The sequence below is a fragment of the Pleuronectes platessa genome, chromosome 4, assembly GCF_947347685.1.
Source record: "Pleuronectes platessa chromosome 4, fPlePla1.1, whole genome shotgun sequence".
NCBI lineage: Eukaryota > Metazoa > Chordata > Actinopteri > Pleuronectiformes > Pleuronectidae > Pleuronectes > Pleuronectes platessa.
In genome coordinates, this window is record NC_070629.1 from 12,457,212 (window position 1) to 12,479,213 (window position 22,002).

The 22,002-nt window shown below is 41.3% G+C and overlaps 2 protein-coding genes across 2 annotated transcripts in view; both read right to left on the bottom strand.

Annotated features, from left to right (window-relative positions):
• The window catches only part of igsf9b (immunoglobulin superfamily, member 9b), a 28,481-nt gene extending 15,962 nt beyond the window's left edge, over nucleotides 1-12,519 (bottom strand). Inside the window, exons 1-3 of the mRNA XM_053421812.1 lie at nucleotides 12,011-12,519; nucleotides 6,152-6,241; nucleotides 4,268-4,474 (exon numbers count right to left, since the gene is read on the bottom strand). Coding sequence (XP_053277787.1) covers nucleotides 4,268-4,474; nucleotides 6,152-6,206 — 262 coding nt within the window. The 5' untranslated portion in view covers nucleotides 6,207-6,241; nucleotides 12,011-12,519. The remainder of the gene's footprint in view (nucleotides 1-4,267; nucleotides 4,475-6,151; nucleotides 6,242-12,010) is intronic.
• Nucleotides 12,520-15,082: 2,563 nt separating this feature from the next.
• On the bottom strand, nucleotides 15,083-18,969 carry tmem230b (transmembrane protein 230b). The gene is made up of 3 exons (XM_053420393.1): nucleotides 18,659-18,969; nucleotides 16,870-16,992; nucleotides 15,083-16,275 (listed from the first exon to the last, which is right to left on the bottom strand). The coding sequence occupies exons 1-3, from the start codon at nucleotides 18,752-18,754 to the stop codon at nucleotides 16,135-16,137; spliced, it is 360 nt and encodes a 119-aa protein (XP_053276368.1). The 5' UTR covers nucleotides 18,755-18,969; the 3' UTR covers nucleotides 15,083-16,134.
• Between the last annotated feature and the right edge of the window lie 3,033 nt (nucleotides 18,970-22,002).

Sequence of the window (22,002 nt, forward strand, 5' to 3'; positions counted from 1 at the left end):
AGTCTAACCCTCTTATGAATAGCTCTTTGTCGTGAGATAGATTACAGTTAACTCTGTCCCTCTCGCTCTGTCCGGCACAACCCCTGCAGCAGCAAACACACACATCTCACGTGCCAGATTTCACGACAGCAGCAACTTAAGTCACTGCAGGACTTAGACCTTATACGTGATCACAATGTTAATTTTAATATTCTTTAAATCTGTGAAGTGAGGTTACACTAGAGCTGTTCTTAGACTAGCACTGAACTCTGGACATTTTGTGAGAACACAAATTAGTCTGTTGCTCCCAACATTTTCTGGATACTTTCCGGCCAGCCCTCTAGAATGCAGCCGGAAAATGTCGAGAACAATTGCAGCAAATGAGTGGATGTGTGACAGACAGACACTAGAGGACAAAAACAATATAAATATAATATTTTGGATGGACAAGATGTCCCATATGTGTAGAAGACATTACAGATGTCAACTTGGAAAACTACTGAGATTCGAGAGCTTTTGGTGATACAGGACGACGCCTGTGTCGATGAGCTGTAAGCAAAAGCATATGATTTCCAAAGCAGAAATTATACTTCATGTCCTGCCTCTTGCCAGGCGCCCACCCGTGCTGTTGTTCCTAACAGCAGGAACATTCAGGCTGACTCTGACAATCTCCGGCTACGTTCCTTAAAATAAGCTCCAGAAAATAAGTGAAATACAGTGATACAAATCTGTGTTTGAAGTGTTTTCAAGTACAGAGCTCTGGCTCTGTTTTCTTGTCAAAACACTGATGTTAATAACTGTCAGTTGCCTGAGGGTTTCATTGATTGAACTGACCATTAGGAAAAATTTGCCCGTAAGAATAACACACATCATAAGAAACTATCAAACTTTGTCAAAATATTGTTAGAACAGTTGCTGAAAATTAATCATACTTTTTCTAAACTCTTCACTCACAGAAACTAATCTTAAAACAGTGGATTACTTCAGCTACTGTTCACAGAGACCACACAAGGACTACACCTCCACAGCAGAGCAGAATTTAATATGAGAGACTGACTCATGCTCTTTAAATGAAATCTGGCCAGCGACACACCTACGGCATGAGGTAACAGGGGCCTTTGTAAAAACTTGCTGGCTAACATGAAATTCCCAAGCTGCAGCCAGCTATTCTTCTTTCATTGGCTCATTGTTTGCTGCTGCACATCACTCTGGTCTAGTTGGAGCAGAAAAACTGGTTGGAGATCATACAGTGAGTTTCACCTTACAGCCACTGGAGTCACCAAATAGACTCATGTTTGCCAAAGCATAGCTGTTAATTCCACTTTAAGCTCCCGAAAGGAAGTTCGTGTGCAGTGGGAGATTTAAGTCGGTGTGTGTGAGTGTGTATGTGACTTGTTCATGTGAGAGACGAACGCAGCCCTTAACTTCTCCAGTGTTCAGAGGTCACACTGCGAGCGCGATGGAGGCCTGCTGAGATCTAGGGGTTTTGCCCATTGTCATTCTAACCTCAGGTCGTAGTCCCCTTCTCACCGTCTCTGCTGATTTACTTCAGCCCACAGGAGACATTTGATCTAGCTCTGCAGCAGTAAACCATCCTGACACCGCTAGACTTCAACATATTGTCTCAACAAATACACCTCAAACAGACTATAATAGTGTGTCAGTCAGAAATTATTCGTCTGTTTCCTCTTTGTTGTGAGTTGACTAATGTTCGGGCCTGCAGGGCATGCTGGATGTGGGAGCAGAGAGGAAGAGGGATGAGGGGCACTAATACCTTCCTGACTCACTTCACGGAAACAAGAGAAAGCTTTCTGAGAGCGAGACATGCTGGTTCAACAGAAGGACGCTGCTCTGTGGTCCTGACACTCCTCAAAAACAAAACACAATCTCCGGTACACCTGATATCATATCAAAAAATTGTTTGTTTAATGGACTGAAATAGTCATCCAAGATATCGCCTGTTTCTTTTCTTTCATGTCAGCTTCTAAAAGTAGCAGACAGCATCAGTGTGTCTGAGACAAAGCAGCAGACCAATGGCAGATAGCATTTTGGAAGGCTTTTTATAGTTTTATTTTAATCTACCTAAATGGGAGTCCACAAAAGGAAGAGCAGGACAGACTTTGAATTAAATATTATATATTCATGTCTGACACCCTACTCAGCTTTATTGGAAGCAGCTATTATGCTGTAAATCCACCACAACAATGAACCCTACAAGTCGCTGCAAATACCCAAAATAAATTTTCTTTTAACTGTTTCTTGATCTTAAACCTTGAAATGTGAACTCATCTCTGCTCTCTTGTTCCGTTTTTAGACAAGCCAAGACAAATATCTGAAAATGGCTGCCTACTTGATTGTGATGTGGGTTAAATCTGAAATCCCCCAACCTTTTAATTTGAGGGTAGAATACATTAGACCCTCAGCGCTGACACGCTTCACATACTGCCATCTGCCTCCAGTGGGAGGGGAGATATGAGGATCTGAGGCAGACAGGGGTAAAGCCCCCACCAGACAAGTACACATAAGGGAAATGGATATGTAAAAAGGTGGGGACATCCCTGGCAATCTTCTACTCTGCTACATCCCTGCAATGTTGTTTACTTCATTACAACTGCCTATGCATCAGATGACTGCCCCGAAACAATGACACGGTTAATGGCCTACAAGGATTTAACATGCCGAACACATGTAGCCCAACTGTGGAGGCAGTCTGTTTGTGGTTCAGCCCCTGTAATCCTTAAATGTGGTTCCTGAGTTTTCGTGACACTGCAATCATGTTTCGGGAATAAATATCTTTCGTTCTCTGTGGGATCTCCAGTTAAAAAAAGTTCTAATGCGACAAATGTAGGGGGTGTGGTTTACGGATGGTTCCCTGTATATTCCAGTGACCTAGTTGGGACAGTATGGGATTTTGGGTGTCCCAGTAGCCACTAGGCCCTGTTAGCTTTGGCAAAGCAAGACAAGGTTGGGATACCCCTCTTTGTCTTTTGTCCTCTGGTAGACAATGACAGGATTATAGGGCTCCAGCAAGAAAACTCCCATTATTCCCAATGCTTCATCCATCCTCCTTCCAGCACAACAATCTCCTCTTACTGGGTCACCCCTCAGCATACTAATAAAACACTGTCATCAGACCCCCAGGCCCCCACCTAGACTCCTAATCCCCCCATGCACAGCGTTACTGGTACCCCACTTCTTCTTGCTCAGCTACCCCACCCCCTTTTCACTGCCTCCATTAAAGCGGATGCATTCTTGCTATAGCCCTTCTCCCCACAGCACTAGAAACAGTGCAAATGCAGTCTAGAAGCAAACAGACTGAAAACAAGGATTGGGGGGTTTGGAGGGATAACTTACTGTTTCATTCAAACCTCCCTGAGCCAAGTCTTCACAAATACAATGTATGTATCCTCCTCATATCTATCTTAGCCCACACAAGACAGATGCTTGTAACCAAAAGTGAAAGAGAATTGCTGCCACATGTACTCACCCAGTCATCAAAATCTACTGAACTATAATTACATAAATCGGTCAATTGGCAGTGAGTCTTTGGAATGCTTTCAGAAATGCGCTGGTATGATACTGGTATTTCAAAGCCTGCATTTGGGCTTATGTGCCATCAGACTGCTAAAGCAATCCAAAAAAGGATTCAGCCAAAAAAAAGGTCCAACAGGTTTTCTGCCATACTAATACTACTCTGTCCACACGAGCATTTTGGCTCTGTATCAGTTTTAATCCCATCCACACTAACACGCCTGAAAACACATGACCACTAACCTACACAGGGCATTAGCAAGCCGGTGTTAACAGGAATTGCTCTAATAGTATCTCGTCTCCTGTGGATCATTGTAAAACACAGACTTTCACTGCACAACAGCTGTTGAGTCAACAAACACTTGTAATTGATTGACCATGTTGCTTTCTACACTGTCAGCCGAGGCAAATGCTGGTTGTCCTCTGGAAGGGGCTCATGTTTTAAGAGCCTGACAAATTGCCAGTTACGTCAGGACTGAAAAGACCCGATCAGTAAGCGGATGTGAGTGTCATTGTTTCAAAACGTCTCAGTTTATGCCCGTCCAGAATAAAACGCTTCCAAAGTAAAATGGGGCCAGCAGCATTTCCAAACTTCTCAGTTTTAGCTACTGTAAAACTCTCCGCATCTCTAACAGAGTTTATGCCTTTTCAAATGAGTTATTAGGATTTAGCCTTAAAGGGAATGAACTTCTAGTCAACTAAAATCAGTTTTTTCTTTAAACAGATGTGTTATTGAAAACATCTGTACAATGCTTACCCTTATAGTTTGGATGAACACGAGGCGCATACACTCCAAATTTGATGAGGATGGGAACGCTGTAACCAAGGCGCACCCACTCCACCACATGCAGAGGGAAGAGGTTTGGGCTGGTGTCTTCTTTGGATGTTGGAGTGAGATTGCAGGCCAGCTCTGCAGACCCCCCCACTCTGGCACGAACCAACGATGACACACCTTGAGACACACCTGTGTAGACAACAGCATAACAGCAAGATAAAGGTTGAGAGACAGAAATTTAGAGTAGAAATTTGCTAAAGCAGAGAAGTTAATAACCAGTACGCAGGTGAGCAAAACATATAAATAAAATTCTATAACGCCTTGCTTAATATCAGCCTTTTAAAAAGAGTTACGGCGGCGAGAGAAACCTCTCTGGAATTTTGGAGTTATTGATTCCTGTGACAATGTTTCTACTTGCTGGGAATATAGTCACTTTGGGGTGAGAGGAGGGAGCTTGACCACAAAGGCAGCGGGAGATCAACACAGAAATGTTGGTGGGAAACTAACTAAGAAACAGCAGTGGATCCTTGAATTCTTTGTTAAACGGGAAAAGCCTCAAAGCCATGAAGACTAGGACTTCCACAGAGAGTGGCCTGTTGAACGCTGGGCGTGTAAAACAATCATTTGCCATTTGGTGACAAGAACATGGAGCTGCAAAGTCTGCAAACACACGGCAATCCCATTAGGGACACCTGGAGCAGCCTCCCCTCTCCTTCGCTGCCATGTGCTCACGTCGGTGTGAGCACAACTGGGTGCCAGTGTTTGCTCTGCTTCTCATCTGGCCTGGTGATTACTTTAATCTCAGATGGGGGGGGGCTGATACTCTGATGCAGGACAGCAGGATGCTCAGTGCTCTCTCCGGCCGACCTCCCACCACCCCCTGGGGTCCACACATGGTCTGCGGACCAGCACAATCAATCCCCCCCCTCCCACCACTCCCCCTCACAAACACATGCACGCACACACAGACGCGTGCCTGGGGTTGGGGGTAGCATAAATCCTGGATTGATCTAAATCCACACCCAGATATTATTTAAGTTGGATTTTGGCCCCATTCTCCGCTGCCCACTCATGTGCTGAAACCCCTCCTCTTTACTTTCACCAATGTAAGGCAATGGGAGCTGTGCCAAATTCATTATGACTGTACATAGGCAGCTGAACAGCGACATATGCCAAGTGCTTTGCAATGCTTCACCACAACAAGGGACATTGGTCTTACTGGTGTTAGTACACACTGAGCTTCTGGTGAAGAAATGCAAACAAATAGCAGACAAATGAAGAACTAGCAACCAAAAAAAAAGAAAGTCAGAAAGTTGTTAACTTCTAGTCAAAAGAAATTGTGACTTCACTGAACAAGTTTTTACTTTTCAATTTAATCTCATGCAGTAAGCGAAGCAGCAAACTTAAAAGTTGATAAAAATGAGGTACATGTGCAAAAATGGAATTTAATTGAAATTAATTAAATAAATAATGCAACATATTGTAGTGAGTGTTTTGAGTAAGTCTTGATATATTTATATAAACAGTGACATATTATAAAGTGACACCATCATGATGATGTAAATGTGATCATACAAAGCAAATTTTCTGAATAGTACAATGTGTATGTGATAATTGTTTTATTGTCCCCGTCATAATACAATGATAACTCCACGTTGACATTCTTTTTCAAATAATATGAAAGCATTTTGTGACTTGACATTTTCCTGAAAAGCAATTTTTTGTTAAGATGAGTAGCACCAAGAGCTTTGATGTAATGAGCTGTATTAAAGAGAAATGCCTAATACAGTTTAAAATGGAGAGATGACTTGTGGAAATAAATTGTAAATCTATACGATGGATCCATATTTGCATTAGCATACTTACTTAGCAGACAGATGGCTACTGCAGTGGTGACAAGCCACCGTCTCTCCAGTCCCATGGCCGTCCGTCACACTTCTTCACACATCTCCCAACCTGAAAGAGACGACCACACATTCCGTTTACTCTTCAGCACAATACTCCTGTGCCATTCAGAGATCCACCACTGCTGCACCAGGACATCCCTCACATCCCCACTCAGACAAATGTAATCCCGCAAGTTAACATCAACTCATAATCCAACAACTACACTACATTCCAGATGCTTCTTGGTTAATAAATAACTGTATTCTTTGAATACAGTTAATCCTCTGGAAAATTGCATGTCTGAGCTGTGGCTGGATTAAGGCAAATAGGCTATTGCAACATGTGCTGCACATAGACAGTAGGGCACGAGATTGCAGAGAGGGTGCATCCTGTGGAAGTTCGCTTGTGTTTGTGTGTGTGTGTGCATGGGTGAGTTTGGAGTGTGTGCACGCTATACAAAGTTCCAACTGTATGTACAGATTAACCTGGTGCTTGTGATTGGTCCAGCTCATCCAGAAGGTCTCGTCACAAGTTAAATAGGCTAACAGCCATTGACAGGGGACACGAGCAACATTCAAAGGTGTGTTATCATGACACCAGATTTTATCTTATTCAGGTGCTTAAAAAACTAACTTAAGTGGCATAAGTAGACTGCCATAAGATAAATTACTCAAATGAGACTAGGGTCAAAACATGGCCGTACATTTCAAGCGGCCAACAGCAGCCTATGTGGTTCACACGACTACTCCACTAAATACACAAAGAGCTCATGCGAGTGCACCAGCACAACCCACTGCTTCTCATCTACTAATGAGCCCCACAAACAGGAGACCACTTACCTAAATTGTGGACCTACTTCACAGACTGACCAGTAAGAACCGCTGCGGCAACACGTTAGGCCCTCCACCTCAAATTGGATTAAAGGCACAAGTTTAAGTTTTTGCCCTTCAGACATAATAGAGTCACTCCCTTCAGTGCCCGTAATACCAGCTTATTACTTTAAGATCATTTAGGTAATATAGGAGGGAGGCTATTCTTGGAAAACAGGTAGGTGTTGGTTTTAAGAGCTGATATAAGCACAGATGTGCTGCAGCAGCACAGGGATCAGTGAGTTGTGTTTAGTCTCTGAGAGGAAACGTTTGTACTGGAGTAAACACAGAACCCAGAATAGAGCAGGAGAAAAGATGCGTTTAATTCCTCTCACTTGACCAACACAGGGTGGGGACTGTTACTGTTCGGGCTGGCCGTTAAGGACAGTAATAACTTTAGTTTGGAACCTTTCCAGAACAAACAAAGATGAAACTAAGGTAACAGTCACTGACGATGAGTGGGACAAAAACACATTAGATAGGGGTGAAGCTGGTGGAGAGGGAAGGGCCGAGGCACACAGAAAAAGAAAGTGCGATGTTTATAATGAGGAGAGGATTACTGCACTGATTAGTGTTTGAGTGTAAGAATAAACAGAACTCTTATAATAGCATCAGGAAATGATGCCATACATCTTTCCAGTCTGATCATTAGTGTGACACCTCACTGCGTCATCTCCGCTGTCGTCGTCACAGTCATTTTAATGACATGCCAGAAATATATCTATATAGATTGTAGCCCATATCTCGACCTGAAGTAACTTTTGACAACCACGGAACATATCAAACCTTGCCTTTGCTCCTGCCTGCGCTTCTGTGCTTCCACACCAGAAATGACTTGTGGGAACAGACAGACAGAGCAGCGCCCACACTGAGCCGGCATATTACAGAGGAAGCCTGGAGGGGGCTTTGTCTGCAGGTGCGGGAGTAGACAGAAGACAACCAGGTTATTTCCTCAGGCAGCCGAGCAAAGCAAGGGGCAATTTAATTGATATGTGCACAGAGACGGCCTAAAAACAAAAGTCCAGGTGTTTAAGATGTAACTGAACAGTCAAAGAACAGTCAAAAGAAGCATCTTTGACTTGCCAACGATTTATGGGACTGCAAATCAAACATTATCACTAACGGAACTGTAAGCAATTATGATCTACATCTCATAATTAACTTACAAAGAAAGAATAAAGTGGATTACCGCTCCCATTTAACACATGCACCATACATACTGGTGCATGTGAGAGGTGCGAGGGGTTTACTCCGACACGCTAATCTTCTCACAAGGGTAACTGAGGGAAAGTGGACATAATTAGAGCAGCGGTTTGCAAGTCACACAGCAGTAGTGGGAGTCAATCACATTACAGAATAAGTTGTAGTATGTCCGTCCTTCACTTGAGACAAAGATGTGCAAATAGACACAACTTTGATGAGTATGAGATTACCGGGATATGATTTTCAAAAGTTAAATGTGACAACACAAAAACAACACAGAGTGACGACTAAAAAAAAAAAAACATGCAGCCGAATGGCACCTTCATATCATTAGGTGATCACTGTTATCTAAGCAGTAAGTCCCTGCCTCAGCACACGACATTTGGCTCTGTGAGGTGTGCAGCAGACGTTGCTGACTGGGGCGATGTTACACTGGATTTCATTGACACAAATTGCTTTGGATCTAGTCATGGCTTTGCCTTCTGGAGGGAACATTTGTAACACCCAGACTAATCCTGCCCTGCTGCTTTGAGTGTTAATAGTGTAATTTAATTAGAGATCAAATTGGTGAGACAAATCAAGGACATTGTCATCCGGATGCGCAGTGATCAATCACTGGCAAAAACCAGTCACTAAAACACTGGAATTCCACAAGATCAGCTGGTGGGGATAGATTGGTCAAACTAGCATGTTGGGTTTTTCACATCTTACGGAGGACACATCCCATAGCCGACAAAGACAACTTGGTCCTCAAGCCAAATTAAATAAAATGATGTTTCATTCAACCAGACATTTCAGAATTTCCAACTTGACTTCCAAATTGAAAAGGCCTTAAAATATTTTTGCAATACAGGGGTCTCCAGAATCATACCCTAAATAGATGAACTTGTCTTGCCATTGAATTAAATTTGTTCACCCCCCATTTCAGGCATTAAATCCAAGTATAAAGCTGAATCCAAGCTGTCAGCTGCAGCAGCTGGTCAGCCTGATCTCCCCATCTCCTCTGTATCCCATTGGAATAAGCAGGTCAGGAGGCATGTACATTGAATAATGCAAAACTTAAAACTCACTTTATAATTGTTTACACAATGCAGAAGTCTTGTTTTTCAACTATTTTCTCAACATTATACGTGACAAATAAATTGTCAGTTTCCCCTTGTAATGTTATTTCTTCTCTGAAACACAGAAGACTCATCACAGAAAGGGAACTTTTGACTTGAGTGTGTGAGTTTCTGTGAAAGTGTGTGTGATCCCTTCAGTATCTAAGGACAGCCACCGGTTATGCTGGTGACAGATACAAGTCCGATAAGCAGTAGCATTACTCTCTTAATAATCCCTGTTAATCCTGACACAGGCCGTAGCTTTGGTGCGAACTAGCCTGAGGCAGGAAGTACAAGTGTTTCCCCAGCATAAAATTGCAAAGAGGTGCACAGAGTAACACAACCAAACCACAACTTAGACAACAGGTCTACATAAATGGTACATGTGAATCACAACCATTAGCAAAGGAATAGATTGAAAACCACCAATTCAAACATGACTGGTTAAACCAGCCTTTACAGCACAGGAATCAATTCATGGATTTTCTCCCTGGCACGGCAACCTAATTTAGAAACTGCATTGACTTTAGACGAAAGTAAAGGAAATGAGCTGGGCACACACTGGGCACGGGAGTGGAGCAGTCTCGTGAGGGGAAAAGCCGGCTGTATATGGATTAACACACTGATCATTGGTAACCCAACACATGGTGCCACAGGGAATAACGATATTGACTCCTGGCCAGTGGTTGAATGTTTACTCACACTGAGCAATCTGGAAACAAGCGAATGCTGCTGCAAATGAGTGAATCACCAACATGCTTAAGGCAACAGTGGAGTGATTTCATGTTGTTTTTCTCTCCCGTGATGATTTAATGTAGCCCAGACGTCTCAGGGGAGCAGAAGATGACTTGAGTCTGGTGAAAGCTAAGCAGCTAACCGCCCTCATGTAACTCCTGAGGCTTCCCTGCCCCCAACTCTCGGGAACAGGTCAGTCCCATAAAGCTAATTTCAAGGCAAGTCACCGAGAGGACCTTAAGGTCAAAAGTTACAGGTAACGACCTCTAAAGCTTAACCCAGTGTTGAAGCATGGCACTGGGTTCTTTCTGTAACAGTCAATGAGACACGATCTGAAAGGACCACAACAGACCCTTTTAAGTACTAAAACTAAACATGTTCAGACGTTCTCATTTCTTTATTCAGGACAGATGTTACTGAGCAGATGTGAGGGACTCTTTCAGACAGGAGTCCACTGATGAGACATGTGTTTATTCCTTAGGATCCCAAACTACAGACCACGTTTTAAGAAGTTACAACAAAGCAATCTGGAGTAACCACTTTCCACTCATGAATAATTTACCTTCCCAATGCAATCAATTTCCTGCAGCATGACAGCGTCCCTACAGGGCCCGGTTGGCTGCATGGTGTTTTGAACAGCGCAGCGCGATAATGAAATGTCAAGGCCTGATGTAGTGTTGATATATGCTGGATATAAATGTGTGGCACGACACCAGAGCTAAGCTCTGACAGAAAAGCCATGGAGAGGATTCTGCCAGAAAAATACAAACCCAATAAATGAATCACAATCTATTACAAAAACCGACTTATGATTTTGAGCAGAATGGAAGTAGATATTTGACTCTTGTGTACCTTCATGACAATATAACAAGATGTCAAATGCATCTATAAACTACCTACAAGCTGATGAGGAATGAAGGAAGCTTATGAGCTGTGTCCATGTCCACATACAGTCAGAGGATCCAACACAAGGGATTACAGGCATCATGATGTGTGGTGTGTGCCCCTGTGCTCCTCGTGTCCAGCCAATCAGAGTCACAAAGCCCAGCAAAAACAAAGAGAGACGCTTGAAACCAGTAAACAGCAGAAGAAGAGGGCTGCTCTCCTCTGCACAAAAACACCCCAAATGAGGCTGAGACCAGCACATCGCAGCGTGCGGAACAGCAGGCGAATAAACAAACAAGTCTGTGGTGCACATGCAACAGACTCACGCCATAAGCTACACGCTGTTCCAGTGAGCAGTGACACCCCCCACCAGCAGAGCTCCTGTAAAACAAAACAGGTGCATCTTTTGTCTGACAGTGAGTCAGATACATGCAGAGAGAGAGAGAGAGAGAGAGAGGAAAGAGAGAGAGAGAGAGAGAGAGAGAGAGAGAGAGAGAGAGAGGGAGAGAGGGAGAGAGAGACCTTAATAAAAAATATTACAAACACACACTTTCGACTGACTATTGTTCTTCTGACTGTTTTAATCCAGGGAACAGAGTTCAGGTTTGGGCCATTCCAGCGTGTTAAACCTATTCACTGTGGTTTAACGCGAGAGAAAGAGAGAGAGACAGAGAGAGAGAGAGAGAGAGAGAGAGAGAGAGAGAGAGAGAGAGTGAGAGAGAGAGAGAGAGAGAGAGAACCCACACTCACTAGGGCGAGATTACAAATGGCACATGTGATATACAAAACGTAAACAAAGGCAAAATGCGTCATAGTGGTACTACAGTGTATTTTTAATGAGGACAGACTGATGTCACAGTAATAGTGCGAGTACATGACAATAACAGGCCGAATCACACAGGATCACTATCACAAGATAAATGTGGCAGAGATGTGCGCGCAGCGTATAACTGATCTATAATCGATATCTATCTATATGCATGACAATAAGATGGTTTGTGTGTTTAGTTGAACGCACTGGGAAAGATGCTCTGGCAGCTTCTTACCTTACTTGAGGCACTTTTCACTCACAGCTGAAAGTGCAACCTTTCAATCCATCGGTGCTCCTCGCTCACGCTCGCTCTGCAGAACACATGTAGTTCGATCAAAGGAAACGACTTTTAAAATCAATGTGAGGAAAGGAGGCGGTTCTGCGTGAGGAGCAGGTTGGTCACATCTTCGTGCTCAGTCCGTGCGCGGAGGAAAAGAAGAGAATCAAAAGTGAGTCCTCAGGGTCCGCGGTTAAACGACGGCGTGGAGGAGACTTCAGTAAAATCCATGAAGCCAGGACACCTTCACCATTTAAAGACCAGTTCAACTTTCCACTGCGTTAGTACTCCTCTTTGTCCAAACTCGTCCAAAGTACCTTCAGTCGCAAGAGAGAGTTTTCTGTTGACTTCGTTGATGAGTGTAAAGCTGCGTGTGGGTCAGAACATCTCTCATGTAGCAGCAGCAGGTTTGACCACAGGGCTGCACGTTTAGTTAGTGCCCTGCTCTTCATACTGTGTGTCCCTCCTCCTCCTCCTCATCCACCCCTCCTACGAACTACTACTACAGGACCTGCTGGAAAAACCCTCATTAGCATTGATTTAACCACCATACTTCCGGTTACACCTTTCAGCATAAAGCTTCTGTCGCAAGATCGGCTCTGTTGTTAGAACTATATCTGAAACGATTAGTCAGATTAGAGTTGGGCAATAAAACAATATAGATAATAAGCTCAGTTTAGTTTAAATCAATGGCAATATATCAACGGTCTAATATCTCAAAATAATGCTCTTTAATATAGGAAGCACTGTGCGTGCACGTGCTACAGTGAGAAGGTCATATTATGTAAAGGTAGACACATTGTTTTGTTGTATATATGGTGTTTGTTAATGTTCTCTAATAATAAAGAAGGGTTTAAAATTACAATCTTCACTCTGGAGCAAAAAAAACATCAAAGATACGACATTTAATTTAATTTAATTATGGAGTGATATGATCATTTTAGTCTTAATATAATTTTTGCCATATGGTTCAGCCCTAAGTAAAATTGAAGTATTATTTCGTCAACTGTTCCGTTTTATATGTTAATTTAATAGCTTTTGTTTATAACTGCAAAATCAGGCAGATTTGCAATGGGCATTTAAAAAAAAAAACCGACATTATATGCATTACTAAATGTATCAATTTAGATTATTTGTGTTAAAAACAAGTAGAAATGCTACAGGTGAGCATAGCCAGTTTTCAGTTTCCTGGTATTGTCCATGCTGCTGATCAACTGGCACACGGGTTAACACGGGTAAACACTTGGATATTGACTTGGGTTTATATTTAAACCAGGTTGTGTTGTCCGAGCATCGATCGTTAGACTGAAGAGTAGAACATGCTTTTATATTGAAGGAGCGTGTATGCGCTTCCTCTCCTTTGCCACCTGTCTCCATGTGACTTGATGCTGCTGGTGTTTTAGCGCCTCGGACAAAAGCGTCTTTTCGTGGGAAAAACACGAGGATCGTAACAAAAGGCAAACACACACACGTAAAGACAACATGGGACGTTTGGTGGATCGTCCAGCAAATGTCCAACAAAAACACCCACAAACACCCAGTGAAGTCAAATACAAGGCTACTGTGTAAAGTGGGAAAAATAGGGTGTGATCTAAGTGGTATAAATAATTGATGGGGGTTTACCACTATACCCCCCACCCACACACACACAACACACACATACACATAAATTACCTGGGAAATGTTGATATTTTTTCTATAAAGACGATAAAAAACACAACATATATATATATATATTCCTTGCAGCTTACATGTATCACTATATTAATATACTAAAAAGTACTCTTGATTTACGGTGGCATTGTTGGAATAACTAGACTATTACGTAGTATAGTGACTACACTGTAAACTGCAGTAACAGACATTGAAAGATGATCAACAGGTAACTTTTACTTCCTGAAACAATCACAGCATCAGGTTAAGTAGAGAATGAGCCGTCAGTTTCTTTAATTATATGAATATAAATATACTGACAACATGAGAGTTGATAATAAGTCTTAAATCTGCATTAAATTTGTACTGAACTAATTACTCTTTCAAACTAGTACTTCCGGCACATTCAAATTTTAAGCTAATGATAGCGTTGCTAGTTAGCTTGCGGCTGAAGCTAGCAAGCTATTATTCCTTTCATAAATGGTTATTTTAATGTCAATGAAACATTTATCACCATAAACCTAAACCGGCTTTCAAGTTAACAGTGTTTTTTTGTTAATTTGAAGTGAAAAGACGTGTTGTTTTGCCCTATATTAAAGTTAAATTAGCACATTCATTCACATACACGGATTATTTAGAAGTAACAAGTCTCTTTGTTTTAGCATTTTTAATCATAGGCTCTCAGATATAAATTTATGCGACGTCTTACTGTGAAAAATGAGTTGGATAAATTTAAATATATAAATAGAAAAGAGTAGAAGACACTAATTTTCACCATCTTACCTCCGAGGCTCTTTGTCTTGATAAGCTGTACATGAGCAGATCTACTGCAATACATGAGCTGACGATGGAAGAGGTCATAACTGGGATACATTTTATATAGTCTAAAGTAGGGATGCTGCACAATATGGATTTTTCAGGCCGATACCAATAATCATTTCACATTTCTTAACAGGAAGTTCATAGCCTGTAGTTGATGCACATCTAAGGGTTAAATTGCAAAATATAGTAAGCAAATATGGATTCATTCATATTCCATGATTAAAACAACAAAAAACTTTCTGACTAATATATGTCATGCATCCCTAGTCTGAAGCTGGGACCCTACTGTTGAAACAGCCAATCCACTGCCTGACAGTCTGGATCACCACAGGGGGGCGGTATTAGTCCTGGATCAGCGGAGACTGATCAGGTTCATGACAGTGTCAATTAGTAAGAAGGGTTTAACATGACAGAGCAAAGTGTATTAATGTGCAGTGGAGAAAATACATTAAACCCCTAAACTACAGTTCACAATGGTTTATCCTTGATGGCAAATTAGAAAATTAGATCTCAACTATGGTTATAAACCATTAAAGTAAAACAATACACATAGAATACTATTCATTGTCATTTATTATGTCTGCTCAACAGTTGTGCTTCTCAAAGTTGTATGTCTTTATTCTAGGATTTCAGGTTTTCATTAAAAAATATTTCTTAACAGCAATTCTTGTATATCTGTGCTTTAATGTACAGTCATAATTAATAGCAAGTTAAAAATCATAGGTCGATAGAAAGCACAAATTACAGAGGTATAAACAGTTAATTGCAGAGGCAATAAATGTATAGATAGAAGGAAGTGTACAGCCTATCTCTATCTTTTCTGTGATTCAGGATGTAAGTGTGAGAAGGTAGTAAGTACCCAGAATAGCTACTAAGCTGTTTGATCTGATGTTACACAAGATAGTTTATGGTTAGTGGAGGATTCCTTGTGTAAATTTAGTAGCAAAGCATAAACCTGACAAGACTGCCATGTTCTAGTGTAACCTTTACTGACAACGTGTTTTACATATGACATTAACCTGCAAAGGAAATGGAGGCGGTCATCCTGCCATAGACTCACACACTTTCAAAAGATTTAAACAGAAAAAGGGTTTTGAAAGAGGTTAACCGAACGTCAGGGCTTAATTGCATGCTTCACTGTTGGACAATGTTAATTCTCACAGGACGAGTACCATATGGAGGTCGGAGGATTCGGCATTAATCACTTGAAATCCTCCCTAGAAAGCACAAGTCTGCAGAGTCAGGAAGAATTAACCGGAGGTAAGGCTAATTGTGTTTTACGGTATGCTGACCATTTTGTCACAAACCAGCATTAGCTTTTAATTCAATTATGAATAAATTAAATTAAATTAAAGGACTCATCAAATAACAGTTGTATTAATGAATCAAGCTAAGAAAACAAATACACAATTCAAGCAATATCTGAAACTCATATGGCTTCATAACAGCAGCCTGGCATTATCAGATTAGCCTAGTTGTTTATAGCAACGATTAGACCTCATTTTCTGCAAGAGGTATCACTACTCGAGGTCCCGCCCGCACAAGCCCGACTGAGTATGTGTGTGCACACAAGCACAGTGAGACTCTCTGAAGCTACAGTGCATAGATCAGTCGTCAAAGTCTGGGATATCATCATAGGAGTAGCCCGGGTAGCCCTTTGACGCAAAGTAAGCTATCCGGAGGTGGTAAATTCCAGGCAAGAAAACCAGGATCCCAATGATGAGGACAGGCACGGTCCGGTCAGAGTGCTGAAAGAGAGACAGCATTTGACACATTTATTCAATAAAAATAAAAATCTTACTTCTTCTGCTGATTAGGGCTGATTTTAACCATAAAAAGTGTAGAGGTCTCAAGAATAAAGTTGTATTTTTCGGCTGTGTGTCAAGTTAGAGGGGGAAAATCAGAGGATCAGCACCACATTATCAAGTCATCATATACTTAAAGACACTGACAACTGACAACTCATATCAAGTAATAGGAAATTAAAAAGGAACAAGAAACTGCAATAAGCAGAGTCCATTCTGAAGAAGAAAGCACACAGACATGGAGGACATGGCCTCTTTAAAAGGAGGAAGACATGTCTGGTAGTAGTCAGTCATAGTTTCTCAAAAAATAACAAGAATGGATCACGACTTTGGATCAAGGGAAAGTAAACCTCCAGTGGACACTGGTTCTCCCTGCTGCTTATTTACAAAAAAGATATTTTTCGGGAAAATATTACAGCTTTATTCTCAGAATATAATGACCCTCTTCTTGAATTCTCTGATTTCTTCTTTTCTCTTGATCATGGCCCTAATTAATACATCATAGTTAAAAATGCTCTGTTTTGAAAAAGTACTCACAGTGACTCCAAAGTATCCAGCCAGGAGAAGGCTGCCAATGATGATTAGCAGAGAGCCAATTAAGAAGAGGACTGTGGCGAGAGCAATGGCTTTGTACGGGACTTTGGGTGGGCTCCTTTTGAACTGGAGAGGAGGAGAAATATTTAATTAGAGCACATTTCTCAGACACAGCAAGCTTTGTGGAGCGCTGCCGGTTTCCCACTTATATTGTAGAAAGGCAAAGTTTGTCAGGCTCATGATGTACTGGAGAATCTGAAGTACATGACTGGTTGTTGGATATTTGTTTTTAAATAGGGAACTGACCTCATAAGCAGTTTTTCTTAACCCTTTCCTTTGTTTTAATTGTTCAAATATCCATAAGATGATTTATTTGTGATTTTAAGTACCAACCACCATCTCAATATTGTTTTACATTCTCTCTGATGGAGCAAACGCATATACACATCACATTTACTTCATTATCTTTTCATGAGCAGTGTACTTATACATTATTTATAACCTGTGGACATTTAACCTGAACAGTAAAGTGAACAGCTCTGCCAGAAAGCTCCAATCACAAAGACCCACTGTTGTGTACAGACAGCTATTTTAATTCTCCTTAAGGAATCTATATTTGTCTACATGACGTGCCATTTTTTTTGCGAGCAGGGAAATGTGAGAAAGATAATTTGATAAACATAAGAAGCAAAAAAAGACAATGCACCCCCCTCACACAGCAGCTTTAATTATTCATGTCAGGGGATTTCTTTTTTGAACAAATATAATTGGTGTTTTTGTCTTTATTCACATACAAACCTTCATAGAGACAACTCGTTCTCAATTGAAGCCTAAACCCACCAACCAAAGCTCGATTTATTAGTCATCCTGAGTTATTATTGGCATGTGAAAACATGAAAACACTTATATTATGATGTCTGTAACTCTACAGGAGTTTTTGGAAGTATGAGAAGAAAAATATCCTGATGATGTCAATAAGGTAATCTCATTTCATGGCTGGGGACATTAACCAATTCTAGACATATTTGAGATTGTGGGAAAAGTAAGATCATCTGGAGCTAAGGCTGAGAAATAAAACAATACTAATAGTTATCACATTACAATTTGTATCAATCGTAACAAAGGCTATATCTATATATATATATATATATATATATATATATATATATATATATATATATATATATGTATATATATCATAATAAAATGTGTTTGTGACACAGAAAAAAACATCCAACGTTTTTCCAGAATTAAACTATAATTTATATCTTACACAAAGTTTTTATCTTACATTATTCTGTTTTAGATGTGTAGCTCGTCATGGACAGCCAATGTCAAAACTAGGACTCGTTTTCCCCCCAAATTTAGATCAACATATTGGTAAACTCTGCTTCTCTTCCTCTGCATTAATGAAATCAGCCAGTTTCCAGTCAAAGGTAAGAATCCTAATCTCTGCTGTGCACATTGAGATCTTTGCTTTTTAGACAGATTACTGGAGAGTTCCCTGCGGACAAAATCCCTGAAGTCAACCTCAAAGTTAATTATTTAACCATTTAAGCCTAGATTTGCTGTTTTAAACGTAACTTGCTGATAAAGTGGATGAATTGTCACCTTCCGTCCATCATGACAATGAGCCAATCATTGCAGATTAAAAACAGAACCATGTAACATTTAAAAATGTGTAAAGATGTTTATGATGTCATAATTCTGGACACACTGATTGTGTTGGTCCTGGGTCATAAACGCAGATACTCGTGCCACACTGTGTCCAGCAGCACGCGGCGGGTCTTACCTGTAGGTCCGTGTAGCCGTCATCGTCAGAGGATAACCTGGAGTACCTGACTTTGTTGTCTTGGGTCCCGTTGGACACGATGTTACGAGCGGGCATCTTTCTCTTATCACAGCTTCACAGCTCCACTACAGATGCATGAGGGACCCTGCGGCCATGCCACCGTCCACTGACAAGCTGTCGGTGTTAGAGTCAGTCAGATATTACACCGGGACCGCTGCTGTAGACTAAAATACTATTTATGAAGAGATTACAAGGAGTGACGTCTGCGGAGCGACAAACATGGGACTTCCGTGTTTTCAAGACGCATGCGCACAAAGCAGCGTGCGACGCCGGAAATGGAAATCTCACTTCAGTGTTTATCCATTGTTATATTCTGAATGTTCTCTATGTAATTTGCTTTAAATTACTTTAAATATGTCTTATAAATAAGAATGGATCAAATATATTTCACCGACGCACCGACTGGATTTATTTCCTTGTGCTGATTTGCACGGCTCCACGTCGGCCACAAGAGGGCGCAGTCGGGTATTATTAAATGACCAGTGGGTCAGAGTAAGCAGCAGATGTCACTCTGGTGTCATCTCACTGTGGATGTTCATTTCCTCAGCTTCACAATCACACTGTGTTCTCACTGGATTGAGTTTCTGCCCAGCCTGCAGATGTTTGATACGATTTCATGAAACAGAAGAGGGCCCCACACACACACACATATACACATACACAGATACACACAGACACATATACACAGACACACATACACACACAGTCTTCCCGCAAAGGTTGTTTTTAGCCACAGCGATTCAATCCGATATTTCACATATAACGTATAGTCTGCACATCTGTCCTTTTAAGGACTTTACATTGACTTCCATTCATCAGCCTGACAAACATCTTATCCTGAACCTTAACCACAACCAATCCATGCCTAACCCTGACCTTAAACCAATCCCCAATCTGACCCCTGACCTTAACCAGGAGCTCAGACATGATGTTTTGCCTCAATAGGACCAGGCCTTGGTTCCCATGAGATCTTCTGGTCCAGGTGTTTAAGCTGGTGAAGGTCCAAAAGAAGTAACTAAAACGAGCACACAAACACACACACTGTTTTCCTGCAAAGGTTGTTTTTAGCCACAGAGATTCAGTCTGAAATTTCACACATTTTTTTTTCACGACTTGTGCAGGGACATTTCTTTAAACAGAAACTGTGAGTATTCAGACACCAAGTCCACTTGATGAAAATCATACACCTTTATATCAAAATACTTTACCAAATCAGCTATTTATCTTTTCATTAATACGCTTCTTTGTTATCCATTATCAGACTGCATTCAATAATAATAATAGAATAACACTTTGAAGAAGTGGCCTCTATTGTTTGAATATACCAAGTTTTCTGGAATTGGTGGCTTTACCCGTTAAAACAACAAAAGATTAAACTTTGTTACGAGGCCTCGATTGTTTGTGTACAGTGAGTTATCTCTGCCATGTACTGTCATCTCTCTGTTCATACACGGCAATAATCTGCCCCGTGAACAACTGACCATGAAATTGATAGACCACACAAAAATAACATTTGCTAACAATTCCCCTGAAATGAATAATTAAAGCTGTTGTGGGAGGTATAGTCTCTTTTTTCAAATTGTGTTTCTCACTTTCCCCTGCTGGTTTGTGGTAAATTGGACTGTCATGTAGACAAATATAGACTCTCGTATTGGCAGAACTCAGATCGCTGCCGAGCCCTGAAGCCACACAACAGTGCATTGTTGTGATTTGAGCTTCTTGGCCGAGACATACACTCTATATTCAAGGGTAAATGTCCACAGGTTGTGAATCATCAATAAATACACTGCTATTTTCATGGGCAGTCACAATAAAGTAAATGCATATTCTTATTAGATGTGCCAGCAGCATCAATAATACCCTCTTTTTGCTTCTAAAGAACTTGTTGGCAGAGAACAAGTCTCGAGTGTCCGTTAGAACGCTTACTGACCTTGACTGCAAGGTGCACTGCTGTAGTTTAAGGCCATGTGTTGCTCTCGGGGGGGATCTAAAGCCTGAAATCATTAATTTTCCTGGTGTTTCTCCCTGTGTGTGAGTCACTGTGCACTGCGCTGCACTCTTTTCTCTCTCCGCTCAATTTTCATTTGCATAGTTTCAAATCTATCCCAGGTTCTACAGAGAAAATCTTTATAAATCTATTCTGGATGCAGTTTTTTCTATTTTTTAGGGGAATTAAAGTGGTGATTCTTTTAAAGGCTGCATGCTTTCAAGTGCACGAGTAATGCAGCTGTGCACCGATGTGGAGTGAATTTAGCTCCCCCGTACAATAGCTCCTCTTGTCCTTATTGTTCCAGAAGAAACTCATCCCAGAAGCCAACTTTGCCCCCTGACATAATTGACTGTGAAACATTTTTGCATGTGCATGATGGCAGATTCACTGTGCCTGTCACGGACGATAATAGAGTTTAAATTGACCCTTTTATCATTTCTTTTATTCCAATTTCCTTGCAGATACCTTTTTGTGTTAAGCTGACACCCGGGTTGCATCACTGGTACGTATTTGGACGCCTAATCGTTCAATATCCACAATCAAGCTGCTTCCCCTCCCTCAGTCTGAATTCAGAAAATATGGCTTTTAATTTATCTGACCTTGAAACATCTTCAAAACAGGATAATCTGCAATTCTTTCACATTCACGAATCAAAGTAAATGGGCTTGGAAGGACGCTACTGATGGAGTAATCTATCTGGAAGTACCACATGGCCTCATGCATTGTGTTGTTGTGTAAGTTGTGGATTTAAGGATTTCAATTGGATTTCCCTTTTAAATATTGGTGCAATGTTCTACACAGTACAAACAATAATGCGGCTCAAGTGACATCTGGAGTTGTGATTAATTAATCAGATGATCGGCAAGATGTCCCTGGTATGAGGGGGGGCAGAGTGTGTTGCCTTGTTAGGTAATCCCTGCCACTAGACCATAATGCCTGTTAAGAAGAGCATCAGAGCAGCTGAGCCCACTGAGCCCTCGAGATGTGTGTGTGTCTGTGTGTTTGTGAGTCTGTGTTGTAAGAAGACAGCAGCAGTCACTCCCTCATAACCCCTCAGTGCCACGCTGAACGGTAAGAGGGCAGCATTTAGGCAATGATTAGAGCCCGGCTCAGAGTGGAGTTCCGTCTGCCGAGATAATTAGGTCTGTCTTCATCACAGAAAATGCAGATAGCACCAGATCTGGAGCCCAATAAAGGGCAGAGTGATTATCCCTCTCGAACATCATGCACTATCGCCTGGAATGGTCGCATGTGGCATGTGAGTGGTGCACAGCTGCTGCTGAACGACAAGCTT